Source organism: Callospermophilus lateralis, chromosome 14 (genome assembly GCF_048772815.1).
Source record: "Callospermophilus lateralis isolate mCalLat2 chromosome 14, mCalLat2.hap1, whole genome shotgun sequence".
Taxonomy (NCBI): Eukaryota; Metazoa; Chordata; class Mammalia; order Rodentia; family Sciuridae; genus Callospermophilus; species Callospermophilus lateralis.
Genome location: NC_135318.1, coordinates 61,957,715 through 61,985,589, shown reverse-complemented (window position 1 = coordinate 61,985,589; position 27,875 = coordinate 61,957,715). Strand labels below are relative to the sequence as shown.

The following is a 27,875-nucleotide window of genomic DNA, read 5'->3' as shown; positions in this document are numbered from 1 at the left end:
CCTCGCAGCACCCTTAGCTTTCTCCCCAGTGGCTTCGTTTGGTTCCTTTGGGTGACAGAAGTCAGTCCAGAACAAATTTAGAGTTGTGAGGCCAGACCAGGAGGAGGATAGAGAGAAGCGCGGAGGAAAGAATGTCAGTGTGGCAGGTGGATCTTGCAGTGACAACCCGCATGCTGAGGTCCCCACCCAACTTTCCTGCTGGGGAAAGGCCCGTAATGTGGAATTGGAGAAGCTGGACACATTCAACTTCAGACCCGAGTTCTCTACTGCCAAACCTCAAGCCAATCTCGAAAGCCGATGCATACTAAATATAAATCTTCTCCCCGTGCAAAATTAACGAATTTGAAATGGTAAATAGTATGTTAGTGGTGCAGGGAGGGAACAGAATCAGAGATCAGGAATTTCAAAAACCCAATGACAATATAAAGTTTGAGCTGGGCATTCTTTGACTATTCTTTTATATTTTATGGAAATTCGAAGTTATTCCAGAATAAAGTTAAGAACAGCCACGCCTGTAATCCTAGTGACTGGGGACGCTGAGGCAGGAGGATTGCAAGTTCAAAGCCAGCCTCCGCAATTTAGAGAGGCCCTAAGCAACTCAGCAAGACCCTGACTCAAAATAAAATATAAAAAATGCTGGAGATGTTGGGCTAGGGTTGTGGCTTATAGGTGGAGGGCTTGCCTAGCATGCATGAGGCACTGGGTTTGATTCTCAGCACCCCATAAAAATAAAGGTATTGTATCCATGTACAACAAAATATATATATATATTTTTAAAGAGAGAGTGAGAGAGGGGGAGAGAGAGAGAGAATTTTAATATTTATTTTTTAGTTATCAGCGGACACAACATCTTTGTTTGTATGTGGTGCTGAGGATCGAACCCGGGCTGCATGCATGCCAGGCGAGCGCAATACCGCTTGAGCCACATCCCCAGCCCCAACAAAAAATATTTTCAAAACAATGCTGAGGGTGGGGATGTGACTCTGTAGTTAAGCATCCTGGGTTCAAACCCAGGCACTAAAAATAAATAAATAAATAAATAAGGGCTGGGATGTTGCTCAGTGGTTAAGCCCCCTGGGTTCAATCCCTGATACAAAACAAACAAACAAACAAACAAATAAATAAAAATAAAAACAAACAAAAACCTGTTGCATCTGGCCCTCTAGATAACCCGACCAGAAGGAAGCTGCCCAGCCCTTGCTGGGGGACTGAAGCTTGGGGGCTAATGCTCCCAGAAAGCCTGCAGGCCTAGATTAGGAACCAAATCAAGGACACTTGTGGAAATGTGCACTCCTAGGAGATCTCTAGTAAGTGATTCTTGACTCTGGCTGTTCTTTAAAAACTATGAAATCAACTAAATCAGAATATCTTCAGGAATCCCAGGCTTTGGTATTTTAAGTAAGTCTACAGGGAGCATAAATATGCAGCCAGGGTTGAGAACCACCACTCCAGGGAAAGGGACACGGATCCTCCCCAACAGTGTCTTCCTGGGCCTCAGAGATTAGGAAGGGAAGGATAGTGATAGTCATGATTGCCAGTACTGAGTGCTGTTCCACTCAGCCCACACCAGCCCCTGAAGCACTACTACTTACCCATAGTTTACAATCAGAAAGATGAGGCTCAGAAAGCACAGGGAGTGACAAACTCAGGGCAGGACAGAGCAAGATCTGCACCCCTCCTGGCCTTTTTTTTTTTTTTTTTTTTGGTACCCAGGATTGAACTCAGGGGCACTTGACCACTGAGCCACATCCCCAGCCCTACTTTGTATTTTATTTAAAGACAGAGTCTCACTGGGTTGCTTAGTGTCTTGATTTTACTGAAGCTAGCTTTGAACTCTCTATCCTCCTGCCTCAGCCTCCCAAGCTGCTGGGATTACAGGTGTGCACCACTGTGCCCAGTGCTCCTGATTATTTTTAAATACAGTAGAATTCACTCTGTTCTGTAGTTTTGGCAAATGTAAAGAATGGTGATTCTACCACTGTAGTTGATACAGAACAGCTCCATCACCCCCAAGTTCTCTCTTGTTGCCCTATATGTAGACAACCCTTTGCCACCCCTGTCCCTAGCAACCATTGATTTGCTCAGAGTCAGGAGTTTATTGTTGTTGTGGTGTTTTGATTTTTTTTTTTTTTTTTTTGGTGGTACTGGAGATTGAACCTAGGAATGCTCTGCCACTGAGTTACATCCCCAACCCTTTCTTAGTTTTTTATTTGGGACTGGGTCTCTCTAGGTTGCCAAGGCTGGCCTTAAGCTTGCAGTTCTCCTGCCTCAGCCTTACAATTAGGTGTGTACCACATGCCCTGCCAGATCCAGGAGTTTTTTAACTCAGGTTTATCTGATGCCTGAGCTCTTCATGCTCAAAAAATTATATCAGTGAGGAACCAGTATTAAATCCAGCTAGAAGGGTTTGCTTCCTTGCCTCATTTAATGGCCAGTTTTCAGTGGTAAAAAAAGACAATATGTATAACAGACCATTCTGGGTCCACTGAGTTTGTTAAAATATCACTTATTTCTCCCTTTAATTTGTTCATTCTGAACAGAACCAAACTTTCTTTAGAAATTCCATATAGCTTACTATATTTTATTTGGCTTTTGTTAATGGAGAGTTTGACAGGTCTTAAAAATGGGAACAGAGCAATTCACAATGGCTAGGCTATGGAACCAACCTAGGTGCCCTCCAATAGATGAATGGATAAAGAAAATATGGTATATATACATGATGAAACATTACTCAGCCATAAAGAAGAATGAAATAATGGCATTTGCCAGTAAATGGATAGAACTAGAGTCTATCATGTCAAGTGAAATAAGCCAATCCCCAAAACACCAAAGGCTGAATGTTCTCTCTGATATGTGGATGCTAATACACAGCAAAGGAGGATGAGGAAGGGAAGGATAGAAGTTCATTGGATTAGACAAAGGGGAATGAAGGGACAGGAGGAGGGATGGGAATTGGAAAGACAGTAGAATGAATCAGATATAACTTTCCTACATTCATATATGAATACATGACCAATGTAACTCCATATTATGTTCGACCACAAGAATGGGATCCTAATTAGAATAAGTCATATTCCATGTCTGAATAACATGTCAAAATGCACTATACTATATCTAAAAAGAACTAATTTTAAAAAGAAAAGAAATAGGAGTAGAGAGGCAGTGGGTCTCAAAGTGTGATCCCTGGGCCAGCAGCACTAACATCACCTGAGAAACTTATAGAGATACAGATTCTCAGGCTCTACCCCAGACCTGATGAATCAGAAACTTTGGGGTGGTACCCAGTAATGTTGTATTAACAAGCCCACCAGGTGATCCTAAAGTACACTCGCGTGTGAGAACCACTTAAAGAAAGACCAGCCATGGTCTCTGTGCTGGCTCCCCACTTCAGCTGACACAGGCTCTGTCCCATGCAGTCACTGGTAGTCATAGTCACTCACCTGAGAAGCCAAAGGAGAGGAACCAGGGGAACAGGGGAGGTGAACATGGTTTGTGAGGACTTTGGAATGGCTCCAAAGACGGATCACAAGAGCTGCCTGAACTCAGCTGACTGAGGAAGAAGGAATTATTTAGCCCATCATTTTCTCTGAACTCTCACAAAACTTCAGCCTCTCTGTCTGTCTTCCTACCACAGATCCTGGGCCTCATCATTGTCCGAAGGCTTCTGGACTTCATCTTCTCCCAGCATGACCTGGCCTGGATTGACAACATCCTGCCAGAGAAGGAGAAAAAGGAGACAGACAAGAAGAAGAAGAGAAAGAAAGGGGCCCACGAGGATAGCGATGAGGAGGTGGGGAAGACATGAGGCCTGGGCAGAGTCGGGGGACCAATAGATCCTTCTGCTTCCACCAGGGCCAGGGAGAGGGTGGATTTTCACGCAACTGTAAAAGTGCCTGCACCCAGTCCAGGATAAGCTAGGGCTTCTACTTGCCTTGGTCTGGGGTGCTGAGAGCTCATCTGTTCTTGTAAATGTCCTCAGGTTGGGCCAGAGCCAGTGAGCCTCCCTGCCCAGGAGCAGTTGACTAGGAAAGCTCACTCCCATTTCTGGTTTTCAGGACTATTGTCAATAGTGGCACAGATTCCTGAGAGAATGGACCAGGAGATGGTTCCAAAATTGAAGGCCTTTATAAGGAGTAACCTCCAAAGAATGTAGCAGGCCTGTGGGGAGAGGTCTGATAGGGACTTTTAAGTAGACTGGACTCTGGGATAGGCAGGAGGAACTAGAGATAAGCTTTGCTTGGGCCTACCCCGAAAGTATTGGGAACAAAAATTGGGGGAGAGGTATGTGTCCCCACTGAAAAGAGAATGGTTCCTCTTCCATGCCTGGGACTACCTGATTGCCCCATCTATCCCTCTCCTCTCCCATGCTTCCTCCACATCCTACCCCCAAACACTCAGTCAATAGACAAGGAGCCAGCCCAGAAGTTATAGCAAATCTCAGAACATTAGGCAGAAAGAGTATTTGGTTCAAATGTTCATTACAAATGGCGACACTGTCCCTCCAAAGGGAAGTGTTTTACCCAACATAGACAGACAGCTAAATGTCTAAGAGGGAATTAGGAAATCATTCTTTAACTCATGCTTTCCATATACTGAACTGCCATGTCATTTCCTGAGACCATGCCTGACTCCCAGTCTCCCAGTCTCCCAATTGTACCTGAATCACAATCCTTTATCCACCTTATCCTGTTTTCCTGGGATCTCACCTTTTTGCAAATTAAAGCTGTTCACAGGCAAATCCTTGCTCACTGGTTGGTGATTAAACCATCCTTTGATGGTTGTAATTGGCCAAAACTTCCCCTATCTTGCAGGAAGGGGAAGGTCTCAATTTTTTTGTTTATTTTTTTATGTGGTGCTGAGGATTGGAACCCAGTGCCTCACATGTGCTAGGCAAGCGCTGTACCCCTGAGCCACAACCCCAGCCCCCTTATAATTTATTCACATGTTTTTTGTAGATAATTTTCAAAAGTAGATTCTAAAAGAAAGAAACAGAGTCCAGGTGTCTTTTAAAGACAAATGCTTATTTTTTTTCATTGGTTCATTCAGTAAATATTGGAGTGGATCTCACATGTCAGGAACCATTCCATGGTTGAGGGTAAAGCATCTCAGGATTATATGATACATTTAATGGAAAAAAATGGGATTCAATGTTCACAAATTCATTTTATACATGTCTTTATAGCAACATAGATATGGTGAGGTTCAGTCCCAAATGACTGGTTGCATGATAATGAAACTGTTCTGAGTGATATTCCTGGATGAGTTCCTTTCCTGTCTACTGGGTATCTAAAATGGTGGGCCAATTGTGTCCATTTTTCCTTAGTGGGTCCAAGAGCATTTGCAGCACCCCCTGTTTAGTCTGGATGTGGAGGAATGGTGGTTTGCACATTGTGGATGTATGCATTTTCCATTTGGCAAGAAAGACAAAGTGGTTGTGTTGGTGTTTATCAGCTTTTCCCACTGTTTTTCTCCAGCCCAAGTTCCTCCCTCCCTCAGTTATAAAGATTCCCATGGAAAGTGTCCAATCAGATCCCCAAAACGGTATCCACTGCATTGCCAGTAAGTAAAACACATGGTGTCTCTCCCTTCTTACTCACTACTAATCTTCCACCTATTTTCCTAAGGAGCTTCCATCTGTAACTCAGGGGATCTAATCATTTTAGATGCCAGAGTGATGAACCCAGCCTAATTCCATCTTAAGATTGGGAGCCATCTCATCACAAAGTCATGAATAGTTAATTTCTGTTTTACAATAAATTACTGTGATTTCTAAACTTGCTTGGAATGCCAGCCCATACCTTGAACTCACCCATGCCTGGTTTTCCCTGACCAGATAACAACCTTCTCTGAAACCTTAGTGGCGCCTCATAAACTCTGGTGTTGGGATCTGAATTTACTCCCTAACTTGAAATGTTGTATTATCCTTGTCAAAATCTTATTATCTGTTAGTTCTCAAGACACCCCCCTTTTGTAACTTTTTGTGCTATAAAACCATGTTCCTAGAGAGCTGGGGTACTGTTCTCTAACCCAAGGATTTCGGGAGAGACAGTACCGGCTGGAATTATAAGCCTGCTTTAATTTGATTTAAAATTGGAGTCGGTGGTCTTTTCTTTGCGTCGTGGTTAAACAAGAGGACTCCTGTGATAGGCAGAGGTTAAAGTGAACTGGGCCATGAGAGTTGGGATTCCAACCAGATGAAAGTTTCAGAGCACACCCTGAAGTCTCCTCTTTCACTTTAGGCAAAACTCCCCCATTTCTGCCTTTCCTCTGGCGCCTGCAGCACCATCCTGCCCTTTCCTGCCTTGTTTCAGACCACATCAGTCCAAACCTGGCCCATGGAGCTGCCCATATCTTCCAGTCATTGTTGAAATGATTGCAAGCTCAAATCAGAGCTGAGTGTTCCCCTTTAGAGAAATAGGTAGGCATCTGGGCAGCAAGTCAGAACTGAAGGTCCTGGGGTTGGGCTGTGATTCTGTATGAAGCACAAGCATCCTCCATGTGCTGAAAGAGAAGGCTTCCAATCAGGCATTGCTTACAAAGACCCTGCAAGATTCTCAAACTGCTTCTAATCCTTCCCAACTGGTGGACAGTGCTGTCGTTAAGACCACACAAATATCCTGATCCAAGTCCTGACCTGGTGCTCCTAAGATAGTGCTTACTTACCACTGTCCTTAAAGAAAGAAACTGGGGGAGGTCACCAGGACTCCTGCCAGGACCCTCCAGAGCCCCAGAGGCTTCCCCTCACCTCTCTCCATCACATTGCCTTAAGGTGTTTTTTGTACTCCTCACTCTCCCTCCACCTGCCTCGTGCCTCAACCTCCCAAGCTGCTGAGATTACAGGCATGTACCATGTACCACTGGCTCCCCATTCCCTTTTGTTGATTTCCATCATCCTTCCTCTCTCCTCCCTGGGCCTCCCCATGCCTCACTTCTTCCTATCCTGGCTCAGATCCCTCTCTGTGAAGGATTAATTGACGCAGAGCCACCCATCTCTGTGAGGCCCCAGTATTCCTCTGGTATACTGTTGGCCATGGATCACAAAATAGAAAAGAGGAGGAATGGTGGGGAGGCATGGAGAAATAGGATGCTCTCTGGCATGACTCTCAAACCTGCTTCATATCTGACTTTTTCTTCCAGGAAAAAGATCTTCCAGTTGGAGTTATTCACTCTGATTCTTCTTTCAGTGGCTCAGAACTCGATCGAAGGTAAGGGCTATTAGGTAGATTCCTTGGGTATTAGCTAAGAGACTAAGTAATGGTCAGGTTGGGGGACTAGGATTTCCCAGTCCAGCTGACATCTTAGTAGAAGAAGACAAAGGCTGACCAACCTGATTATTGGGGGTCAAGTAACAAATGTGTCTTCTTACTGACATCAATCACACAGTGACAAGCATCTTTCATGTGCTGATAGAGTACACAACTTTAGAAAAGGAAATTTAAAATATTATGTAGAATACTGAAAGTAAGTATTGAAAAAAAGGAAACAACATAGAAGAAAGTTAGACATAGCTTAAGTACATGTTAATAAAAGCCCAGATACTAAGGATCAAAACACTAGGTTCGCAGGGTGCAATGGCGTACACCTCTAATCCAGGCAGCTCAGAAAGCTGAGGCAGGAGAATCACAAATTTAAAGCTAGCCTCAGCAAAATTAAGTGCTAAGCAACTCAGTGAGACCCTGTCTCTAAATAATATACAAAATAGGACTGGGGATATGGCTCAGTGGTCGAGTGCCCCTGAATTCAATCCCTGGTACCAAAAACAAAAACAAAAGCAAACCCACTAGGTATTCTAATACTCTATGGGGTCACATAATAGCAGAGCCAATTATCACTGGTCATAAGGAAAGCTAATTAAAAATCAAATATTAAATGAAGATAGAAACAGTAAAAAAAAAAAAAAAAAAAAGGATTTAAGACCCAGATGCCAGGAGTCTCCATGCCAACAATGTGATTCCATGGTGTTCTTGATGGTTAACTATCCATGAAAAAAGCAGAACTGCTTGATGATTATATAGAGGGCCCAAAAATGAAAAAGAATTCAGGGGCAAGGAAGTCTCTGCCTATTATTACTAGGGAAGGTGGCAGGGACTGTGCTAACCCTAATGTATTCCCTAAATTGGACAAGGAGTCACTCTGTATAAGATCCAATTCGTAAGTGTAGAGGCAGGTAATTTTCCATCCTTAGATGGTACTCAAGAGTTTTTCAGGAAGCATATAGGATCTCCTTTTTGGGGGCAAAGCTGCTTCACAGTGCCAAAATGGAGATACTTTTCACCAGTTCAAACCTCTGAGCTGCAGGCTCAAGGACACTATATCTCAGAAGTGTCACATCTCAAAATATGTTCCTTCATATCCCATAACTCCAATCTGGGCTCCTAACCCCTTACTGACACTGATCTTTATCTATGGATAGTCACAGAATAACAATTTGTCTATTCTGATTTATCTTCATTTAAAAAATGGTCTACACCAAATCAAATCTCTTAATTGCCCCAATTTTAGGCAATGGAGAATTTGGACCAGGAAAGGGCATTTCCAAATGCCTGATAAATTATACAGAGCTATGGGAAGGGATCAGAAATGGAAAAAAAAAAAGTCATAACTGTGGATGATATTTCCCAGTCACACTGGTGCCTTACCAAGTCTATGGAATTAGATGGAAGCAAAGATTACTCAATAGCAGGATTTTGCTTTGGTAAAGAAAAAATGCTGGGGCTGGGGATGTGGCTCAAGTGGTAGCGCGCTCGCCTGGCGTGCGTGCGGCCCGAGTTCGATCCTTAGCACCACATACAAACAAAGATATTGTGTCCGCCGAAAACTAAAAAATAAACATTAAAAAATTCTCTCTCTCTCCCTCTCTCTCTCTTAAAAAAAAAAAAAAAAAAGAAAGAAAGAAAAAATGCTTAGCAACATGACTCAGTTAAATAAAGATTGAGCATCAAAGATCTACCAGGCATGATAGTTGGTCCCTGGGGTTGTAGAGGGACATGTAAACAGACGGGGAGTACCATGCACAAGAACAAGAATGGGTACACAGGAGAGAAGGTCAGTGATCTAAGGAAGGTTATTAGCCTTATCAGGAGAATCTACCACAGATAAATAGGACCTGACAGAAGTACAGTGTGGGACAGAGCATCTTAGGCAGTGGTAACATGTCTGAAGCACCATTTGAAAACATACAACACAAAGAGGGGACAGAGTGGCACTCAAACTAGGAAAGTAGGCAGGAGTTCAAGCATAGGTGGCCCTGTCTTGCTAAGGAGTTTGGATTTTATTCTTTAAATAATAGGGAACCAATCAAATTTGTGATTTAGAAAGTTCGACTTGGTAGCAATTTGAAGAATGGGTTGAAAAGGCATGAGATCAGTTCAACGGCTGTGGCTAAAAGCCCAGCAGACAGGATGCTTTGTTCCCTTGGTGTGTTGAGAATTTATAAGCAAAGACAGAACTGTTTGCATTAGAGCCCTGCTCTGGAGAATAAGGTTCAAAACACCCCAAATTAGCTAATCATTCTTCCATCCTCCTCTTTCTTGTTCAGCATCACCTTGCACTTCAAAATCTCCTGTCCAACTTCACCTGCTTTCAGCTACCCCAGGAGCCCAGTCTTCATGGTGCCACAGGTGAAGATAGAGATGGAGTCTGACTATGACTTCACAGACATAGAAGAATATGGAAGAGAGGCCCACGGTGAGACCACCCTTTAGGATGATGCAGCTTCTCCCCGCCTGGGCAAGGGCCTGGTTTAGTTTTAATTGAGTCTTAACTTCTCTGTACCTGTCTCGTTATGTACCAGAGTGGGTCCTTCTGCCCTAAAGAAAACTGGCCATCCTTCAGTGGAAAGTCTTACTTAGATGCAAAGCTCTCTTCATCCCTTTGTAGTTATTAAAATATCTAAATATAAACATTATACCTTATTTTAAAATGCAGTTCAGCATAGAAATCATAACATTTCTTTTGAAATGAAAAAAAAAATGCTTGCCTCTTAAAACCATAAGATAAATGGGCAATAGTCAATTTTATATTTAAGACAAGTATTAATTAAAAATTTTAAAGGTTAGATTGAAATCTAGGTGGTTTTAAAGAACTCTTAACATACTCTTACATCAATAGGCCAAGGCTGGAATATTGTTTTGCAAAATTGCATATTTTTATGCAATTTTGGTTGGCTTTAACAGGTTGACATTTTATTACTTCTCCATGCAGAGTGATACTGAAAAGGTGCTACCTTTTCTCTGAATCTCATTCAGCTAAGTTTGAATCTGCATTGTGGGCCTTGGTCTAGAAGTGTGACTGGGGCTTTCCTAGATTGAAAAGCCAGTTCCAAAAGTCTGTTAATGAAGGAACCAATGCATCAGAGTGGATAAAGTTTTTTAAAATGAAATAGTCACTGTTAAAGTGAACCTCAAATCACATGAGATCCACAAAGTGATCCTTTAAATTTATTCACTGTTTTTTTTTTGTTTTTTTTTTTTCCACACCTGGATTCCAATTTCTTTATTTGGAAAAGGTCCTTCCTACAAGTTTTCAATGACTGATCCCCAAAGTCAGATTTCTATTTACATGAACATTACATGTTCGGCAGCTAACACTTTGGAAAATTATAACTTGGCAATGTTAGTCAAACTAGTCCTTTAAAAGAATGATTGGAAGCAATTTGGGTAGATTGACACCAATTATTAATGAAACAGACCCTTTCCCCATTAAACTTAAAAAGATTAGACATTTTAGGTTCAACACACATTGAATGAGTGAGCACCAACTGTTTATATAATACCTGCTATTGCCAGATAACCACATGCATCTGACATTTTCTTCTCCAAAACAACTATGGATTTGAATCTTCCTTAAATTTAACCTCAGAGCTCCCTTCCAAGGAATACTGCCAAGAGGTAAAGCTCTAAACTTCTACCTGATAGCAAAATTATTTAGCTGTTCACTAATCCAGAACCATCCTATTTAAGTACAAAGTCTTTATCTTCATTTATACCAATCCTGGGAGAGCTAACAATCTACCCTTAACATTTAAGTTTTAAAGCCTGGCTGATTTGAAATAGTACTGTCCCCATTAAATTGTAGAAATGTTATGGATTCAGAAGTAAATGTGCTTGATTAATAAAACAAACTGGAAAAGTATGATGTTAGTTTTTTGTTGTAAATTGATCCATGTAATTTTTACCTTATATATCCTTTATATTTTGTATATACATGAACATTTCAAGTCTTTAACACGTTGACATGTTATTACTTCTCCATGCAATAATTTTTTCCACTTTTAATGTAACTAAAATTCAATAAAAATCAATCCTGTCTGCTCATCTGACTCCATGTTTAATAATTTAAGTAAATCAGCAGGCAAGACATATAGACATAAACCATACCTCACTTACAAAAATATCGCCATCAAACTAGCAAAAGAATAAAGCAAGCTAGAAGAGCACAAGGAAGGAGCAGATCAACTCCCCAGAGTACTCTCCCTTTTGGCTTCAAACTGCCTAGAGCAGGAGCTACTTGCATGAAAGTGCAGATACATAGCTGTGATTCATAATACGCAGGAGCCTATCTCAAGTGTCAGGATGTGCACCACACCGTCCCTAATCAAACTGATACTTTAAACACATGCACACGCATGCACGTGCACACACACACATACACACACACACATGCACAGACACACACAGGGTGGGCAGAGGTGGTGATGGGGAAATAAATTTACTTTTACTATGTATATGTGTGTTGAGAACACAGAAAGGAGAAAATCCATTGTAGTGATATGTAAATTGAATGCCTGGTTTAGAAAACACTCAGAACCATTTCAATGAAATTTACAGATTTAAGTTCCTAGTTTGACATTATCTGCTGGGATTAAGGACTAGGCTGGTTTCTTCACAGTTCTTTAAACCAATTTGTTTAAGGTTAGAGGTTGGGTGTTACCAAATATAGAAATAACTAGATTATATCCAATGAGAAAAGTTCACTCTGGTTAGGTTACAACTAAGACAATAGTAGGAGACAGTATTTCAGAAACTCATTCCACACCAGACAAATGTGTTTTATTTTTAAAAAAAAAACAAAAACAAACAAAAAAAACCCCACCTTTCTTCAAAAACCAAAAACACATCAAAAAACTTTCATCAGAAAGTCTAAATTCAATATTAACTCAAGCTCTTTAAAATCTTTCAGGAAAGCTGACAGAAAAGCAGGCAGCTGTGACAGTTCTTTGGTGGAAAAGTTGCATATTTATACCAGCTGCCCAGTGATTATCAAGCCCAAGTGTTGTTTTTCAAAAATAAGTTTCAAGTCATAACAAAGAACCATACAGATACCCACTAAAATACAAAAACTGAATAATAAAGTTTAAGGATATAGCAAAATGGATTTAGCAAAAAGGATATAGCCAAATATGGCAATACACATGAATAATTTATAAAACAAGCCTAGAAAACTACAATGGGGAGAACTCACTGAAGGCCAAGGTACACAAAGCAATAGCAAATGGAACAACCCAAGACATTTCCTAACAACGAAGCCAAAACATAAAAAAAAGACAGCTAGTAATGTAGTTTTTCTTTTTTCCAGCCAATTCAGTTCTCTTTGGATAAATTTGGTTATTGATCAATATGTATAAAAATTATGGTGATTTTTTTTCCCTCCACTCTATTACCATTTCTTCCTTTCCCCTAATTTTCTCTAACATTTTTTTTTTTCCTTTGGTTTGACCAGTTGAACTCAAAAGGCTTGGAACCTAAAATGAGTATCAACTCTTATTGGAAAAGCACTTGGGAAATGCAATCCTAGAAAAGGCAAAGTTTTAACCGGAGCGGCTTAACAAAGTTAAGCATCCATTCTTGATGTGACAAGTCTCTTATGTTAATCACTAGATTAATGGCTTCTCTTGGCTAGATCATATGATCCAGCATGACACTGGAGTGTTCCCTGGTGAGGTACTGCAGAGCCATGTGTGCACAAAACCCACCCATTTTAAGCTTTCAATAAATACAAAGCATCATTTTAAACCATTTCAGTAAAATAAATTAAAAGTATTGCATTTCTAATGACCTGCTTGATCACCTTGTGGATTGGCTTGAAGTGCTATTCATGGCAGAGTAGACACAACAGTTAATTGGTGGCTACTCCAAGTTCTTTAGACTTCAGCACTTCCCGCTCCTCAGGCCTCAGCACTTTTTTTGCAGCAATAATGGTATTCTTCATAAGCATTGCCACCGTCATGGGACCAACACCCCCAGGGACAGGAGTGATATAACCGGCTTTCTTCCTGACTCCTACATGGAAACAAGACAGGTGTTTCAGTTACGGCAAAAAACATATTATGAAAGGTGCATACAAAGAAAAAGCAATAATAAACATAAGCACCTTCATTAGCCTCAAAACTCATTAAAAGAAAATTATACCTACATCACTGAAGAGTAAATGATTTTGAACACACTAGTGAAATAACATGCACATAACATGGAGTTGTTCAATGAATATCTAATAACCTATAGTTTTCTGGTCATACTTTTCTTCCATATTAAATAAATTTAAAAAGAAACATCTTGGTAGGTTAACTACCAAGGTAGGGAAGGTAAGGAAGGGTATAACTGACAATAAGCATTACCTCATCATCCGCCTACAACATTTTTTAAATCTTGAGTATAATTTGCCCAAAGTACCAAAGGAATTTTGTACATCTAATAACCTGTAGTTTTCCAGCCATACGCCATGTTTTTTTTTTTGTTTGTTTGTTTTTTTATTTGGTTACCAAGGATTGAACTCAGGGGCATTCAATCACTCAACCACACATCCTCACCCCTTTTTCATATTTACAGACAGGGTCTCACTGAGTTTCTTAGGGCCTCACTAAGATACTGAGGCTGGCTTTGAACTTTTTTTTTTTTTTAAGTATTCATAATTTTTTAGTTTTAGGTGGACAAAAATAAAATCTTTATATTTATGTGGTGCTGAGGATCGAACCCGGTGCCTCATGCATGCTAGGCGAGCGCTCTACCACCGAGTCACAACCCCAGCCCCAGGCTTTAAACTCTTGATCTTCCTGCCTCAGCCCTTCGAGCTGCTGGGATTACAGGTATGCACCACCATGCCCAGCTAATTTGTTGTTTTTATATATTTTTAAAATTACATCATTTACCTTCAAAGTCTACATCTCCAACCAACTTGGGTTTAGCAGTTATAGGATCCTGAATTCTGTTAATTCCCACATCAATGACTGCTGCTCCTTCCTTGATCATATCTGCTGTGATCAGATTTGGAATGCCTGGCCAATGGAGATAGGAATGATCAACTTAGTACTAAAAAGAAGATTCCACCTGTCAGATTCTTGCCTTTCAATTTCTAGAGACTTAAAAGAGCTAATTAACACATTTTATAATAATGTTAAAAAAAAAATCAAGGGACCATTTAAATTCATATAGTAAATGGAACTATTTTTAGGTATAAGGAAAAACTTTGACCTATCCAGTCTATAACGGAGTGCCAAAAACCAGTATCCTAACCATAACTCCACCCTCATCTTTGAAGGAGCTCAAAAAATCATTACGAAGGGAAGAATGAATGGCAATGAGGCAGGTGGATCCTAAGAGACGAGGTACAACTTCACTCTTCTGAAGAGAAGTCCTTCTAGCCCTCTCCCTTGGGTTCTTACCTGCAGCAGATATGACAATATCTGCAAGAATTGTGTGCTTCTTCAATTGTTCTTTGGGAGTGTATCGATGAGATATTGTAACAGTGGCATCACCTATGGGAAAAAAAAATAGATGTCTTGATTACTGAATCGAAGCTAATTAGATCTCAACTAATCAAGTCATTGTAGAAACTAATCTCTGAAAAATAACTGACTTAATGCTTGTGCCCTATTTTCTGAACATCTAATTGTCATTTGCTTTTTAAAATTAATACTCAATGTAGCTTTTACCCATTGGTCTTGGCTCTACCCTTTGGAATCATACATAATTAACTTTATTCCTTATTGTACTTCACAGCTTTCCAAGAATTTTATCTTGTCTAAGATATAATTGTCACGAGGTCACAAGTGTTATTTATTTATTACCAGGGATTGAACTCAGGGGCACTTAAACACTGAGCTACATCCCTCTTTTTATTTTGAGACAGGAGTTCATTTTTTTTTTTTTAACGATTTTTTTTTTATTGGTTGTTCAAAACATTACAAAGCTCATGATATATCATCTTTCATACATTTGACTCAATTGGGTTATGAATACAACAGTCACTAATATGCCATTATGTAAAAACGTGAGTGTGTAACCGATGTGATTCTGCAATTTATATTTGGGGTAAAAATGGGAGTTCATAACCCAATTGAGACAGGAGTTCATTAAGTTGCCCAGGACCTCGATAAATTGCAGAGGCTGGCTTTGAACTCGTGGTCCTCCTGCCTCAGTCTCCTGAGTCACTGTGATTACAGGAATATACCACCATATCCAGCTGTTTTTTTATTTTTATAAGTTAATGAAAAAAGATAGCTGGAAATATAGTTTTGCTACTATTTCTGATATAAACATGTAAGGTTGTTATTGCAACAATTACATGTGATAAATGATTTATGAGGCTTTTCTTAGATAAAATAACACAACTTGACATGACACATGGCAGTCATATCAAATCAACCCTTTGAAGTTGTCTGAGATATTTTTCTACCAAATGACACAGAACACTACATTAACTTAAAATAAGAAGTACTTCTTAGCTCCAACCATCAAAGCCACACCTGAAAATTTCTAATTGCCTACAAAATGCTTTACTCAAAACTCAAATTGATTTCTGAGGTTAATTCCATAATAAATGAATTGAAACTCCATGATGATACTGAGTAGTTTCTATACTAAAGTTACTCACTGAGTAAATGTTAACAGAATTACAACAAATATACTTCTGTTGTCTCTGAAGGTTCTCCAAAAAGGGAGAAGAGAACACTGCTCTGAAAGCAATTTCCTTACCTCCAGGTCTTTCATGAGCCCCATCTGTGTGTAGTAACATTGCAATGGGCATTCCAACATTTTTTGATCTTCCAGCCACAACCACATTCTTCCCTAGGGTTGGAATACCTACGAAAAAAAAATATATTTTTGCATTAAAAGGAGTGTCAATCCATCTAAAATGTGCAAAAAAGAGAGATGACCTGGGACACTAATCCAATTTTAATAGTAAAGGAAATCACTAAGTTTATTGCCTCATCAGTCAGTCAGAGTTAATACTTGCTACACATAGAAAGGGCTAAAAGAAAACAGGATAGCCAGGTGCAATGGCACACGCTGGTAATCCAGTGACTTGAGAGGCTGAGGCAGGATTGCAAGTTTGAGGCCACCTCAGCAACTCAGTAAGACACTGTCTCAAAATAAAAAACTATAAGGGTTGGGGATGTGACTCAGTGGTAAAGTGCTTCTGGGTTCAATTACCAGTACCAAAGAGAAGAAAAAAGGAAACAGGAGAATATGCCTATAAATTAGAAAATGTTATAAGAATGTACACTATCACCACTATTAAATCTTAAGTTCCTTTCCTGAGGTTTCTGAATTAAAGTCCCCAAATAGTCACAGACAAGTGTCAAAAGAGGTAAGCTCAGCAGAGTAGGAATAAAAGATGTGGACTAGGGCTCCACTCATTGGAACTGTAGGAATTTTTGCCATTTGTAAGATTCCTTATCTGAAATACTTGGGACCATAAGTGTTTCAGATGTCAGAGATTTTCAGATTTTGGAATATTTGTATAGAAAGTCCATCTTTATAATTTTATCATATTTATATGTGTGTGTGTGTGTGTGTGTGTGTATATATTTTTTTTTAAATAAGTTTATTACTTGAGCACCCCTAATCCAAACATTGATAATGCTTTACCCATACTTCCTTGATAATTCTAACAAGATAAGATTCTGGGATATACCTACCAGTTCGCTTAATTATTTCCCACACCCCCCATGGGGTAGCAGGTAACATGGAATCCTGGTCCAAACACATTCGCCCTACATTAATTACATGAAAGCCATCAACATCCTTGTCTGGAGAAACAGCATTGCAGATCTTTCTCTCATCGATGTGTTCTGTAAAGAAACCAAAGCCCAGCCTTAAATCACTATTCTGTAGTTGGGGGTGCTTGACTCCATCTTATCTGACTTGTTATGCAAATCCATCCCCTTTCTGACTTGCCTCCCTGATGCACTTCATCTTCACAGACGTCAAATGCCAGTATGGAAGCCAACACCCTTTTTTTCCATTATTATAGGAATATACCACCACATTGGTATATTGTTCAACCACATCACTAAGGTGCCTTAATGTCCTATTGCTCAACTATTCAACCACATCACTAAGGTGCCTTAATGTCCTATTGCTCAACTATTCCATTGCTTTCCTCCACTGTGGTTTGTATAAAGATTTCAATATGGAGACAAGCAGTATTCTAAGTAGGTCTGTCCCATTTCTAATAAAATAATCTTTTTACCTTGCCTTTAAGTCAAATTCACATGAAGGGCCAGTTGTACAAGGTAGCCAAGCCTCTCCACGGCTCAGACACCATTAACTGGAATGTAAAACTCACCTGGGAGAGGGAGCTGAACAAGCAGACCATCTACATTTTCATCATTATTTAGTTTATTGATTAAATTCAACAGCTCTTCCTCTGAAATTGAAGCTGGTTTCACAATTGTCTCACTGTTGATTCCTATTGTAAGAAAATGATGAGGTTAAAAAAATATTGGTTTACTTAGTGAGCACTGCTATGTTGCCAGCCACACTTGGCTACCACAGGGGTTTTTAATCATTGCATCCACCCGGGCAGCTGAACCAGCTCACAAGAAACCTAAGTTTAACTTTGCACATATATAGGCTACAGAAGACTAACTTGACACTTTCATACATTATTCTGTGCAGTTTTCATTACTCTCATTTTAGAGACAAGGAGACTAAAGCAGACAGATTAAAAAGCTAGTTTAGTGCCAGGAGTGGTGGTGCATGCCTGTAATCCCAGCAGCTTGAGAGGTTGAGGCAGGAGGATTGCAAGTTCAAAGCCAGCCTCAGCAACTTATGAGGCCCTAAGCAACTTTAGTGAGACCCTGTCTCTAAAAAAAAAAAAGTGATGGGGGGGTTGTGGGGGGAGCTTGGGATATAACTCAGGTTTTCAGCTAAAATGGCAGGAGGTCTCAATTTTCAGTGATCACAGAGTATACCAAGGGTTCAGAGGCTAGTAACTCCATCCAGCCACACTGGAAGGCCAGAGGAAAGGGCACCTTTTGCTCAGACCACTGACCCACAAGTGAGTGGCACAGGTGTATCTGAACCCACCACCTCTTGCCCGAAGTCACGCAGTAATCTGTGGTACTCCAAGCCTACAAACCTCCTACCACCTGGACCCAAATCACTTCTAATTGCATGATTAGTTTTGCAATCAATTAGTGAAGAAGTCAAAAGCTATTTCTCAGAAGTTGGAGTCATTTCCTTCAAATCGGTGACTGTTCAACCATATCACTAAGATGACTTAATGTCCTATTGCTCAATCTTTCCCCGTTACCCTACTGCTACACCCAAGTCAGAGACTCTCATTATTCCTCAAGAAAAGCAAATATAAATATCAAGATCACCTGTAGAATGTTAATGCCAAGAATTTAGCTCATATTCCAGAAGACACCAAGAATGCCAATCAAGTTCCTCCTGTCCCAGTCAATAAGCTTCCCCAGTAAATTGGATCTAATTTCTTCACAACATTTTGGATACAATTCAGTCATATTAGCCTCCTCTACCTGAGTTTTCTAATCAGAAAAAGGAATCATAAATTATAATGGCGTCTGCCTCAGATAAACTTCAACTGAACGGTAGAAAGGTCTGATAGTGATACGTACCCACATCTGCAGCTGCCCTGGTTTTGTTGAGGACATAAGAATGACTTGCAGGATTCTCACCAACCAAAATCACACTCAGATGTGGCCGCTTGTTGCCAGAGGCTACCCACTCTTCCACCTCCTGCCGCACTTCCTGCTTGATCTGCTGGGCCAGTTTCCTTCCAGAAATGACAACAGCTTCATTTCTGCAGAAGGCAACAGAGTCACAAAACCAAATAGCTTAGATTTCTGTAAAAGTAAGTTGTTATTAAACTCCACACTTTTAAAGCTTAGATTAAAATGCCTGGTGCTTAGTATGAGGTGGTGAACATGTGTCCAGCTACATGTTTAGGGGGGATACAGTTGACTGAAACAGTTAATCTGAAGCTCTGGGAGTTTAAGAGACTGATCAAGTTCATATTTTGCTGCTGTTGCTAATAACCAGTCATGTTTCATATTGTTTCCCAATTACTCTATTGCCCTTTAATTTTTTACTGTGTTTTTAAATTTTAAATACAGCTGTCCCTTGGTATCTGTAAGGCATCGATTCTAGGATCCCTTTCCTACCCATGGACTCAAGTCCCTTATACAAACTATGCACATCTGTCCCTATACTTTTTTAGTGGGGGGGGGTGGGGGTGGGAGAAGGACTGGAGATGGGGCGGGGGCACCTTACCACTAAGCTACATTCCCAGCCTTTTTAATTTTTTGAGACAGGGTCTCTCTAAGTTGCCCAGGCTGGACTTTAACTTGCAATCTTCCTGCCTTGGCTTCCCAAATCACTGAGATTACAGGTGTGTGCCACTATAGTTTAAATCACCTCTAGATCATTTATAATATCTAATACAATGCAAATATATATAAATAGTTGTTACACAGTATTTTTAGGGAATAATGATAAGGAAAAAAAGTCTGTACATGCATTTTTTTTTCCCAAATACTTCCCATCTGCAGTTGGTTGAACCCAGATACAGAAGGCTGACTATATATAAATTAAATAATGTAGTTAGACCAATAAATGCATTGCTGGCTAGGTCAAACCTTAAAATGCCTACCACTGCCCACTCTATACTTTCCCAGTAAGAGGGGGAGGTTCCTTCTCATAGGTGGCAATATACTCTACCCCAGAACCCCACAGCTCATCCACAGTTTGCAAACCAGCAGTGAGCATCTGACACCAAGGGCGACAATTCCTAGGTTGGCGAGCAGTCCAATTAGTGCAATAGCTTAGCTCAACAGGAGCAGTAGCAGTTAACTGGACCAGCAAGAGCTCCTCCCCCAGAGACTTCAAACTAGAACCAAAGAGGACCTGCTGAGGACAGAAACAGCAGAAGATAGACAAAGAAGCAGAGATGAGAGAACAGCAGTCACATCAATGAGAGTCAATTGGGTCAAAGGATCAGAAAACTGCTGGAGCTGGGCATGGTGGCAACTCAGGAGACTCAGGCAGGAGGATTAAAAGTTCAAGGCCAGCCTTAGCAACTTAGAAAGACCTTGTCTCAAAAAAGAAAAAGGGCTGGGGATGCAGTTCGGTGGTAATTGAATCCACACCTGGATTCAATTCCTAGTACCAAAAATAAACTAATTAAAAAAAAAAAAACAACAAAACTCTACTAGCAGTGGGGCAAGTTGAAAACTCAGGATCTAGAAGAACCTCCAATTTCTAAAACTATGTTCAGGCTTCTTAACAAGACTGTCTCTTTCCAACAAGAATGAGTTATGCAGCTCTTCCTGATCTCTATGAAGCCCAAATGCATTATTTCCACATGTCCTTACAATAAAGTGCCATTACTTACAGAAAAGAATCTTGTCCTTAAGCAAAAAGATCCCACAAAAACAAGTCTTCTCTTTAGGCTTCTTCCCTCAGTGTCATGTGAGCACTGCTCCAACCTTAAGACCAATGAAACATCAATTCCCCTTATAATACAGGTTTAATTCTCAGAGACACAGCATCTTGCATGGTCAGACAGGGTTAATTCTCAAGGTCACTGGTACTTAAGACAGAATTTCAAATCTTTAACATCTTTGAATCTTTTTAATGCCTACTTTTTATTTGCATTGTGAACATATTTTTAATGCCAGCTTTTTATTTGCATTGTGAATAAATACCTACTCTAAACCAAATCTCAATGTCTTATAGTAATACAGAAAATTTGTAGCTAAAATTAAGTTAATCTGTACTCTTATCTTGTGAGGTATTAAGATCTCATATATGACAACAAGAACAAAAAAAAGGTACCAAGATTTCATAATATTTAGCAAACCAGGTACTTTTACCCAGATTTAATGTAATGATACTAGTATGGTACAAAATATATAATAGCATTTAATTTATACCCATAGTTTATTAAGGAATTGAAAACATTCTTAATATTCACAAATCATTTAGAGTTGAATAGAACTTCAGTAAGAGCTTTGCTGATATAAATACCCCTGGCAACATTCCTGATATAGATCAGGAATGATTAGTATCTGGAATACCTTTCCTTGACCAGAAATACATCCCCAACCCTGGAATGCTACAGTGTCAAATACTACTTAAAAAGAACCTAAGATAGGGGCTGGAGTTATGGCTCAGTGGTAGAGCACTTGCCTGGCTTGTATGAGGCCCTAAAAGATCCATTTACAACTAGAAAATATTAAAAAGAAAGAAAGAAAATAGCTTAAGATAATCATGTGTATTGAATGAAGTAATGTATATAAAATGTTAGGTATGTATGTTCAATAACATTAATTTCTTACACTCTTCTCTTGGTTGTATATACACATATATCCTTAATATACAGTGAATATATTTTCACATAGTCATAAGGAATTATTCACATGGACAAATGCACACACATATATTCAGTGAGAAACACTTAGCTTGCCCTTCATAAAAAATTTCTTTGAAAAGCAGTAACTTAGAAAAATGGTAGCAGCTCACTTGGACTAAAACAGATATACTAAAGTTAAGGACACAGGGTTCTGGGAGAAGCCAGTGTTCCAAGCCCCAATCTTTGCTTCCAAAAGCAGGTTCTGGGTGTTATGCCAATTTGCTTTAAAAAAAAAAAAAAAAAAAAAAAAAAGTCAGAAGAGCAACATGAACTAAAAATAAAGCCACAATGTAATGAAGATCTTTCATAATATAACTGCATTTTAGCCCTTCTCTGCTTCTCACAACTCTTGCAAAATGTGAAACACATTAACTAACTTCCTATCATCTCTTTTGCCCAGAGGCAGATAAGTCTTTGCTATCCTCAATAAACAGGGAAATGGGAAGAATCAGCCCAGTCCCATAAGGAATTCAAACATTATAATGCTTTTAGCTAACACAAATTTAGGAATTAAGTGCTTTTGCAAATGTGTTTAGAATTTTTTTCCATTCAAACAATGAATCAACAGAATAGAAGAAGTCAAGAAGTCTGTTCCAGTAAATTTGAAATTAAAATTCAAGTCAGCACCATCTTCACTTTCTCTTTAACCCAATGGCTTAGTCGTTTTCCATCAAACATCAACCATCAGGGGTATTTTACAGCTCAAAATCAACTTATTTTGGGGAGAGGTCTATTTCTTCTTACTAATAGTACCAGTAATGAGTGAAGAAAGATACAAAAGGGAATGGAACTAACATTTATTTAATAGTAGGTACTTTGCTTAAAACTTTTACATACATCATTCTCAGTTACCCTGGGTTTTTATAATAACCCTCTTGCACAGAAGAGGACACTGAAGATAGAAGAAACAAGACTCAAATGCAGACTTCTGCCTCAGAGTTCATTTACCCCTCTCCCCCACTATCTCCTAGGCTACAGTACTCATCTAACCACAGGGTTTGTGTTCCTGAAACTCTCAAACAGCAAAACATGGGCTCTGTTAATAAAAAATGTGCAGTACAGAGCACATGCATTGCCCTCAAACATGTGGAGCCCACTAGTACATTCAGAAAGGCAAGCAGTAAAATCAGAACATTTGTCATCAGTGTTTAAGCAAACTGGTCTAGTTCTAAGATCTTAATAAATATCTTTTCAATCAGAAAAGCCTATGAAGGCTGTGTCCTACAAGCACATGTGGTCAGCACTTAGGAAGAGGGAAAAGAACAGACAGTAATGAAAGAGGAGACCAAAAGGCTGATCAGAACCAGACCAAAAAGTCTTGATTGTCCCTTTCCACATTGTCCTTCAAAAACTCACTCATACTGCACAGATTCTCATGAGCCGTAACCAGCAGTGCCTTGGAAATACCGTGTGTGTGTGTGTTTTAAGTTGTAGTTGGACACAATACCTTTATTTTTATTTTTATGTGGTGCTGAGGATAGAACCCAGTGCCTCGCAAGTGCTAGGCAAGCGCTCTACCGCTAAGCCACAACCCCAGCCCCCTTGGAAAGATCTTTGACAGCATTTTTACACTAAGTGGAGATTACACACCTATCCTACTCCTTGATAGTTCCACTAATGAAAGAACAGTGTTTTATCCCCGCTAAATCTGCACAGCTTAGCAGAGTGTCTGGAACAGTGAATATATATGCTGGGGAAAAAAATAAAAGTTACTTTTAAAGATACGGGACTCTAGCTGCAAAAGATCTAAAGATTGACAGGAAAGAGGGTGCAGAAATGTGGGAAGAGAAATCATAGTCCCCTAAAAGACTCTTCAAACTAGGTTTAGGAATGGAACTTTGAGGTTTAAAAAGATCAAGAAAAACCAATTACCTACCTCCCTAAGGAAATTCAACCAGAGCTTTCCCTGTCTTCCTCCTGGTATTTTTTTCCTCCAATTTTTTTTTATTTTGGTAAAATACACATATAAACGTTGCCTTATTGATCACTTTTAAGTTTACAGTTCAGCTAGTATTAAATACATTCATATTTAATAGAAGTGCAACCATCACCGCTTTTCATCTTCAGAACTAATCTTGTAAAACTGAAACTATCCATGCATCAATAACTCCCCACTCCTCCTTCCCCAGTCCCTGGAAACCTCCGGGTATTTATCACCTCAAGTTACCCAAGTTGGCACGGGTCACTTCATGGAGTGGATTGCAGTCAAAGCCCTGAAGACCTCAGTACATTCATTCACCGCCGCGAAGCCGCACTAGGAGCGCAGAGCGAGCCACACCCACCCCCCGGAGGAGGAGCGAAGCGTGGGTACCCCTCTAGCAAGCGGGCTCCGGGATTTCATCAGACTGCACCAACCCCATTCACCGCTAGGGTCTCGGGAAAGGACCGCTAACAGAAGGCGGCTCTTTCGGAACCCTTCCCGGCGCTCGCCCAAGGTTTCCCAAGACGACTCTCAGCATCACAGCCAGCGTAGGCAGGTTCTGGCCGATAACCTCATGTTCCCATGTAAAAAGGGGCACCCCAGAGTCCCCCGACCTTCGCTCCGCACTGTCGGCTGCGGCATCACCCGGTGCCACGTCGCCCCGCCACACCCCTCAAGGCGGCCACCACCGCCGGGGCGATGCTCAGAAAGACGTACCTCAGCACCCCACCGGAAGCCGGGCGGCCCCTGTTCTCCGTTTTCCCCGGCTTTCCGTGCTGTCCCGCTTCCAGATTCACTTACCGAACTGCGGCCAGGTGGAAGGGATGATGGAGGAGGTGGCAGCTTTGCGCGGGCCGGAGCAGCCGGGTGGCCAACGCAGATAACAGCGAAGTTGCAGCCATCGCCAGGGCTGGTGCCCGTGCCGGGAGAGAAACGCGCGCGCGGGCCTTGCGGTTATACCTCCATCCCGTGGTAGGCCCCGCCTTCCACCGACACCCATTGGTCTTTGCTCCACTCTGCCGGCTGTCCTGGAGCCGAGAGAGCCAATCGGTTGTCTCCATTAAACGTAAGCGGTGCAGGATAGAGCCCGGCTTATGATTGGAGCAAGAAGAGCCGGCAACCTGGCTCTAGAAGGCTAATAATTCTGAGTAGAATGGCCTGATTGGCTGAGGAAGTCAAGCCCCTGCCTGACGCAGCTATCGTCACCCACGCCTGGCCGACAGGAATTAGAGTTCATTCATTCATTCATTGAACAAATGTCTGAGGGCCTACTGTGTGCCGGGTCACTCGTGGAGTGGATTGCAGTAAAGTGTGGATAAAAAGGCAGATGATCAACAAAGAAATAAAAATGGAGTTGGAAAATCAATATTTGGTAAAGGCATAGTAAAAACTGATTCGGAATCCTCAATGAATGTCGAAGCAACTGGATGAAAAGTTGGATGTGGAATGAGATACATATAGGTTCGCCAGATGTAGCAAATAAAAATACTAGACGTGCAATTTTTTTAAGAGAGAATTTTTTAATATTTATTTTTCACTTCTCGACGGACACAACATCTTTGTTTGTTTGTGGTGCTGAGGATGGAACCCGGGCCGCACGCATGCCAGGCGAGCGCACTACCGCTTGAGCCACATCCCCAGCCCCTAGACGTGCAATTAATTTAGAATTTTAGATAAATAATTTGAGGAGGCCAAATTTCTATTTTAAAAAGCACTTATTATTTTTCTGGAATTAAAATTCAACTGGTTTTCTTGTATTTTATCTGGCAGCATTTTTGCACAGTCTCAAATTCTCTCTCCAGCAAAATACTTATTAATTAATAACAAAAACCAAGTGATCAAATTTAACATCGCCACATGAAACAAACATATTATGAGTTTCTCAATATGATGCACTGAGGACACATCACTTCATAGCTTTAAACAAGTCTGAAAATTAAATGCAGTGATTTAGGAAAACTATAAGTCTCCTATAAAGTGTTACAGATTTCTCATTTTTACATTGAGAAGAAAGATCACAGACCTGCAATGTAAAAACTGTTCAAGAACAAAAACATAGTCCTAGCCAGGCAAGGTGGTGCACACCTGTAAGTCCAGCAGTTCCAGAGGCTGAGGCAGGAGGATAGCAAGTTCAAAGCCAGCCTCAGCAACTTAGGGAGGCCCTAAGCAACTTAGCAAGATCCTGTGTCAAATATAAAAAATAAAAAGGGTTGGGGATGTAGCTCAGTGGTTAAGCAACCCTGGGTTCAATCTTTGGTACCAAAACAAAAACAAAAATAAAACATATTCCTAAATGTGGGGGAAAAAACACATTCCTGAAATTGGTAATATGCTATAAGGTTTTAATCTAATCATGAGGAAATATCAGACAAGTCCAAATTGAGACACTCTACAGATAAAACATTTGTACTCTTCAAAAATGCCAAGACCATGAAAAACAAAGAATGAGAAAATGTTCTAGATTAAAAGAGTTTAGTTATGACAACTAAATGCGATATGTGAGTCTGGAATGGGTTCTGGACCCTCTAATATTTTTGTTCTCTTCTTTTTTCTCTTTTGCTATAAATGGCATTATAGGACAATTGTCAAAATGTGAATAAAGTCTATAATTAGTTACTAGCATTGTTAACAATGTTAATTTCCTGATTTAGCTAATCATATTGTGACATGTAGGAGAATGCACACTACTTGCCTTTAGAGATAAAAGGACAACTTACTTTCAAATGGTCCAGAAAAATAAGGATATGTAATTAAAATAAGGGTATGTATATAAATATGTTTGTTAGGGTGCTCCTTTTTCTATCTTTCTCCCTCCCCCTTTCCCTCTCCATACTTTTGTGTGTGTATATTTAAATATATATATACCAGTTGCAGTGGTACACACCTGTAATCCTGGGTGCTCAGGAGGCTGAAGCAGGAGGACTACAAGTTCAAGGCCAGCCTCCTAAGCAACTTAGTGAGATCTTGTCTCAGAATAAAAAATAAAAAGAGCTAGATATGTGGCTCAGAGGTAAAGTACCTCTGAGTTCAATTCCCAGTACCCCAAAATAATTAAATAAATAAATATGCATATATGTGTGTGTATGTGTGTATAATATATATATATGTGTGTGTGTATATATATATTTTTAAATATCCTCTTCTTATAAGGACACTTATAGTCAGATTGTATTAGACACTTATAGTCAGATTGTATTAGAGCCCAACCTAATGCCCTCATTTTAATTTAATTATTGTTTAAGGCTCTATCTCTGAATATAGTCACACTCTAAGGATAAGGTTTTGGAGCTGGGGATATAGCTCAGTTCATAGAATGCTTGCCTTGTATGTACAAGGACCTGGGTTCAATGGCCAGCACTGCCCCCCGACACACACACACACGATAAAGTTTCAACACTGAATTTTAGTGGGGACACAATTCAGTACATAGTAATGTGTATACATAAAGAGAAACTGATCAAACAAATGGCAAATGTAAGATAGTAACAGTTGGGGAATCTGAAGGAAGAGTATGCCAATATGCCTTTGAACTTTTCCTGACACCTTTCTATGTCTGAAATTATTTCAAACTTTTAAAAAAGTGATGTTTCTGACCTCCTGGGGCTTAGCATAGGCAGACATACAGTGAACAAGAAAAAAGACTAAGAAAAAGAATATGGTGCTGAGAAGACAAGATAATGGATGTGGGAGGTCATATAGTCTGGAGCATGGTCTACAGGTTATATGACTAGGTACAATGATTCCCAGAAACTGTCCCCAGAAAACTCCATATGGAAGTACCTTATGGTTGGCTACCTGGGCTTATAACTGTAAAGAAGGAAAGGAAATAGGCATGCCCAGTTTCAAAAAGCCCAGCCCTCTTAAAATTTTGAGAATTTTCTTTGCCAAAACTGTGAACTCTCAAGAGTGAAATTATATGTGAACATCATTGTAGGTGTTTAACATGCTTAAAAAAAAGGACTTGTTTCTATGTTCCCACAGTATTATATTGAAATACGATTTGTGAAATAAAAAAAAAGACTTTATACAATTTTTAGATCAAGTTCTGTGGGATGAGGTGCTCAGGCTCTTCTATACCCAATCCCAATCAGTCTTCCTGCCTGCTTTCTTCCCTCAGATCCAACAGAGCACATCATGTCCTTTTATAAACCTCCCTGGTTCCTAGAAGCACTGTTACTCATCCCCTCAAGGCTGCACCCCCAGACTATCTGACCTAAAAGTTTGACCTCTAGACCGCCACATCTAGTTCTTCACTGGGACTTGTATAATTTCTCTCCAAAATATCTCTCAATTT

At 40.2% G+C, this 27,875-nt stretch overlaps 2 protein-coding genes across 2 annotated transcripts in view; one reads left to right on the top strand and one right to left on the bottom strand.

The window, feature by feature from the left end:
• The window catches only part of Slc4a5 (solute carrier family 4 member 5), a 106,230-nt gene extending 96,115 nt beyond the window's left edge, over positions 1-10,115 (top strand). Inside the window, exons 24-27 of the mRNA XM_076833608.1 lie at positions 3,635-3,790; positions 5,475-5,559; positions 7,138-7,205; positions 9,539-10,115. Of these exons, the coding sequence (XP_076689723.1) occupies positions 3,635-3,790; positions 5,475-5,559; positions 7,138-7,172 (276 nt within the window). The 3' untranslated portion in view covers positions 7,173-7,205; positions 9,539-10,115. The remainder of the gene's footprint in view (positions 1-3,634; positions 3,791-5,474; positions 5,560-7,137; positions 7,206-9,538) is intronic.
• A 1,979-nt stretch (positions 10,116-12,094) lies between these two features.
• Mthfd2 (methylenetetrahydrofolate dehydrogenase (NADP+ dependent) 2, methenyltetrahydrofolate cyclohydrolase) lies at positions 12,095-24,495 on the bottom strand. Its single transcript, XM_076833182.1, has 8 exons — positions 24,383-24,495; positions 18,866-19,050; positions 17,569-17,691; positions 16,919-17,071; positions 15,972-16,079; positions 14,660-14,752; positions 14,147-14,272; positions 12,095-13,280 (listed from the first exon to the last, which is right to left on the bottom strand). The coding sequence occupies exons 1-8, from the start codon at positions 24,481-24,483 to the stop codon at positions 13,117-13,119; spliced, it is 1,053 nt and encodes a 350-aa protein (XP_076689297.1). The 5' UTR covers positions 24,484-24,495; the 3' UTR covers positions 12,095-13,116.
• Positions 24,496-27,875: the final 3,380 nt, after the last annotated feature.

Bases quoted from the DNA above. Each gene is read 5' to 3' on its own strand.
- Mthfd2 (XM_076833182.1), bottom strand. From the start codon at position 24,483: ATGGCTGCAACTTCGCTGTTATCTGCGTTGGCCACCCGGCTGCTCCGG. The intron at 17,072-17,568 runs GTGAGTTTTACA...GTTTCTTTACAG, and splicing joins TGTTCAGCTCCCTCTCCCAG to AACACATCGATGAGAGAAAG. The intron at 14,753-15,971 runs GTAAGGAAATTG...TTTTTCCCATAG, and splicing joins GGCTCATGAAAGACCTGGAG to GTGATGCCACTGTTACAATA.